This window comes from Vigna radiata, chromosome 6, assembly GCF_000741045.1.
Source record: "Vigna radiata var. radiata cultivar VC1973A chromosome 6, Vradiata_ver6, whole genome shotgun sequence".
Taxonomy (NCBI): Eukaryota; Viridiplantae; Streptophyta; class Magnoliopsida; order Fabales; family Fabaceae; genus Vigna; species Vigna radiata.
Window position 1 is genome coordinate 5240601 of NC_028356.1, and position 3972 is coordinate 5244572.

Genomic DNA, 3972 nt, shown 5'->3' on the forward strand with positions numbered 1-3972 from the left:
AATGTAAAAGGAAAATATATTTTTAACAATTTTTTTTGACAATTGTTTTACAATCGTTTATGTGACAGCTTGTGATTGATCTATCTCATATACAAATCAATAAAATAATGTCACATAATTTGATGTCAAAAAATTATTAAAAAAAATTATTAAAATATCCTTTTCCAATGTAAAAGGGTCATGATATATTATTATTCTTAGACAAAAGAAACCAATAACACAATAATAAGAAAAGAAAAGGGATAAAATAAATGAAAAAAATATCGATGCTATAACGTAGACAATAAGGATTACTATTCTCATTGTATTTCCACAACTTTCTTTTTACATATAAGATAGGGTTTACTTTAATTTTATTTGTATTACGTCAACTTGCCACCGCACCCCACCATTGCAAAAATACCCACTGAATTGTCTCACCTTATTTTTCTTTGCATTAACTTATCAAGCATTCACACCTATCAAATCCCCCACGAATTCCACGTTTCGTTCACTACTTGCGCCAACCTCTCTCTTTCACCTTCTCAAACACCACGTACCCCAACTGTTACAATGAAATCAACACTTTTGTTTCATATTACTTCCTCACATGTCTGTCTCTATATATATACACGCACATGTGTATATAATATATATATGTCCATGGTATTATGTCTCATAGTATCTACAAACAAACCTTGTTGTACCAAAAATGACGAAAACCAGTAGTCCTCAAGATTGGCCTGAGCCAATAGTCCGGGTTCAGTCCTTGTCCGAAAGGTGCACGGATTCAATCCCTGATAGATATATCAAGCCCATCAGTGACCGTCCATCTTCTGCTGTTCTCGACGATGATGCCAACATCCCAATTATCGACCTTGCAGGGCTTTGTGGTGACCCAGAAGCCCGAGCTTCCACGCTCAGCCAAATCTCTGAGGCCTGTAATGAGTGGGGTTTCTTCCAGATCGTGAACCATGGGGTCAGTCCTCAGTTGATGGACATGGCCAGGGAAACTTGGCGCCAGTTCTTTCACATGCCTGTGGAGGTGAAACAGCAATATGCAAACTCCCCAAAAACTTATGAAGGGTATGGTAGCAGGCTTGGAATTGAGAAAGGTGCCATTCTTGATTGGAGTGATTACTATTTTCTTCATTACCTTCCCTTGTCCTTGAAGGACTGCAACAAATGGCCCTCTCAGCCTCCCTCTAGCAGGTATATTTATACGTATGGTTCATATCAATATTTAAAAATCATGTTTTTACAGAATCAAATGTTATGAATGACAGAAAAACATGCATATGGGTAATACATAAAGTCGTTTTTGTATTGAAAGAATGAAGTTAATGTTGAATTGTGGAGTAAAATTGCATTACTGATGATGCAGGGAAGTGTGCGATGAGTATGGAAGAGAGGTGGTGAAGCTATGTGGGAGGTTGATGAAGGTTCTGTCGATAAACCTAGGATTGGAAGAGGATGTTCTTGAGAAAGGTTTCGGAGGAGAAGATGTTGGAGCATGCATGAGGGTGAATTATTACCCAAAGTGTCCACGACCAGAATTAACGTTGGGTTTGTCTTCTCACTCAGATCCAGGGGGTATGACCCTCTTACTTTCAGATGACCAAGTCCCAGGTCTTCAAGTCCGAAAAGGCGACAAGTGGATCACCGTGAAGCCTCTTCCCCATGCTTTTATTGTCAATATCGGTGACCAAATTCAGGTGAATACTCTTTCTTTTATCTCGGAGAGAATAAAAAAATAAGAAAAGGTAGTATGATATGAATATAAAAAAATTTTGGACAAAGAATATTTTTCTAATTATCCTTGTTAAGAATGTTTGGCTACAAATTCATGATACATGCATCTGTCACATGGAGGGACATATCAAGTTGTGGTCTTGATTTTTTTTAGTTTTGTCCTTCGTCGGATTTTTGGATGTTTCTCCACACACATGTTCCCATTTCACGTACGGTTTCTTTATTCTATAAAAATATTATAATATTTATTTAGTTCACACATTCACGTCAGAATACTTCAAGTTTACGTGGTTCACTGTTCCGTTAGTTTTCCTCGATGAAGATTCTTTTTCAAACCAAATTAAATCATTAACTAACGTAACTATTTTATATATATTATTCTAGTAATATAATGTTTATTAGAGATAAGATCGTTCTTTTATTTGGCATGACATTTCTAAACAAATAATTTCATGCCATGAGTTGAATTGTGCTTTTTACATTCTAAATAGGCTTGTGACCGTTAAGTTCTATCTTGTATCGTGGTTGTCACCAATCATATACCCTTATCATATATAAATATAATTACTAGTACATATTGGATCTTTGACATGGTTGAAAAGACCAAACATTTTGCACCTAGTAAAATATTATTTCTGTCACGACTGTATAGCATGCAATATGTAAATTATGTTGACTACTAAAAAAAGGTTAGGGCATGCTCCAATAATTGATATATACTTCAACTATAAGAGTACTGTTTAGATATCTGTAATCTATATCCTTGTTTAGATTCTACAAAAGAAATTAAGAAAAAGACAGTACATTGATTAATCAGTGATTGTTTTTAAGAAATTATTCTCAGAAAGAAAGCAGTGCATTATTAGGAAAATGACATTTTAACACCATTTTTTGACACCATTTTGACACTGCACACGTGTCAAAATATGATTGGACGATTTCAAATTAAAAAAGTTGAGACAAGGATATATTTGGAAGAGAAAAACCAAAGTTTATTTTTTTAATTTGAAATCGTCCAACCATATTTTGACACATGTACAGTGTCAAAAGGGTGTCAAAAAATAGTGTCAAAATATCATTTTCCGCATTATTAAGTGCATATTTGCTTAATCAACGCCGTGGTACGAGGTTGACGTAGATCTTTGCTTCCGAATTTAGTTTACATGAGGATGTTACTTTGAATTGAAGTTTAAGGTTTTTTTTTTTTTTTTTTATCGTACTAATTTGTATATTGATTTTGTGTTTGAGAAGGTTCTAAGCAATGGAAACTACAAGAGTGTTGAGCACAGGGTGCTGGTGAATTCAAACAAAGAGAGGGTTTCCCTTGCTTTTTTCTACAACCCTAAAAGTAACATACCCATAGAGCCAGTGAAGGAGTTGGTGAAACCAGATAAACCTGCACTGTACACTCCCATGACCTTTGATGAATACAGACTCTTTATCAGATTGAGAGGACCATGCGGAAAATCTCATGTTGATTCGTTGAAATCTCCAAGATGATATATCGTTATCAAGAACATTGCATGGATTGTACTATTAATCATATATATATGTATGTGCACCAAATGTAAATCTTGTACCTAGGCACCTACTTGTCTGAACAATTTGCCTAAAAAAGTTAAATCACAGAGGATAATTTGGATAATATATAGATATGGAATTGATGTGAGAAAAAAAGAAAAAAAAAACTGTTTATATATGTATGTTAATGGCTGAATTTGAGTGGTCCACAAAATTTCTACTTGTGTAATAAGAGATTTGTGTCCCCACATTCCCAATTGATGAAGGGAGAAGTAGACCATAATTTTGGGGGCAATATTTGTATGCTGTATTAATTGTATGAGGCAAAGTTGCTTGCCAAGCCTGTTTCAAATTCAATGCACTAAATTAATTATTGAACTCCACTGAGTTTTCTTTTCCATACTGTTTCTGGCTTTATTTATTTCCAAAAATATATTTTCAGAAAGTGGTGTTATAGTATATATTGTTCTATATATTGAAATATGTTTAAGGAATATTAAGAATGTTTCGAATACATATAACTCTTAAAAATTAAAAGTAATTAAGATGACTAATATAAGTATAAAAACATATACAATTATATATCATCTTAAGGGTTTTAAGTTAAAAGTTATGTCATAATCTCATAGATTTACAATGCAGCATCGAAAAAGAAAGCTTAAAGAGAAAGGGAAAGAGAAGAGAGAAGCCAGAGAAAGGATGGCAGAGAAAGAAGAAAAG

At 33.9% G+C, this 3972-nt stretch overlaps 1 protein-coding gene across 1 annotated transcript; it reads left to right on the top strand.

Annotated features, from left to right (window-relative positions):
• The first annotated feature begins 352 nt into the window (after positions 1-352).
• LOC106763868 (probable 2-oxoglutarate-dependent dioxygenase At5g05600) lies at positions 353-3630 on the top strand. The gene is made up of 3 exons (XM_014648033.2): positions 353-1191; positions 1364-1694; positions 2983-3630. The coding sequence occupies exons 1-3, from the start codon at positions 692-694 to the stop codon at positions 3229-3231; spliced, it is 1080 nt and encodes a 359-aa protein (XP_014503519.1). The 5' UTR covers positions 353-691; the 3' UTR covers positions 3232-3630.
• The last annotated feature ends 342 nt before the right edge of the window (positions 3631-3972 follow it).

What these genes read in the sequence shown, in the direction of transcription:
- LOC106763868 (XM_014648033.2), top strand. Translation starts at nt 692, where the DNA reads ATGACGAAAACCAGTAGTCCTCAAGATTGGCCTGAGCCAATAGTCCGG. An exon ending in TCTCAGCCTCCCTCTAGCAG is followed by an intron (nt 1,192 to 1,363) that starts GTATATTTATAC and finishes CTGATGATGCAG; the next exon opens with GGAAGTGTGCGATGAGTATG. An exon ending in ATATCGGTGACCAAATTCAG is followed by an intron (nt 1,695 to 2,982) that starts GTGAATACTCTT and finishes GTGTTTGAGAAG; the next exon opens with GTTCTAAGCAATGGAAACTA.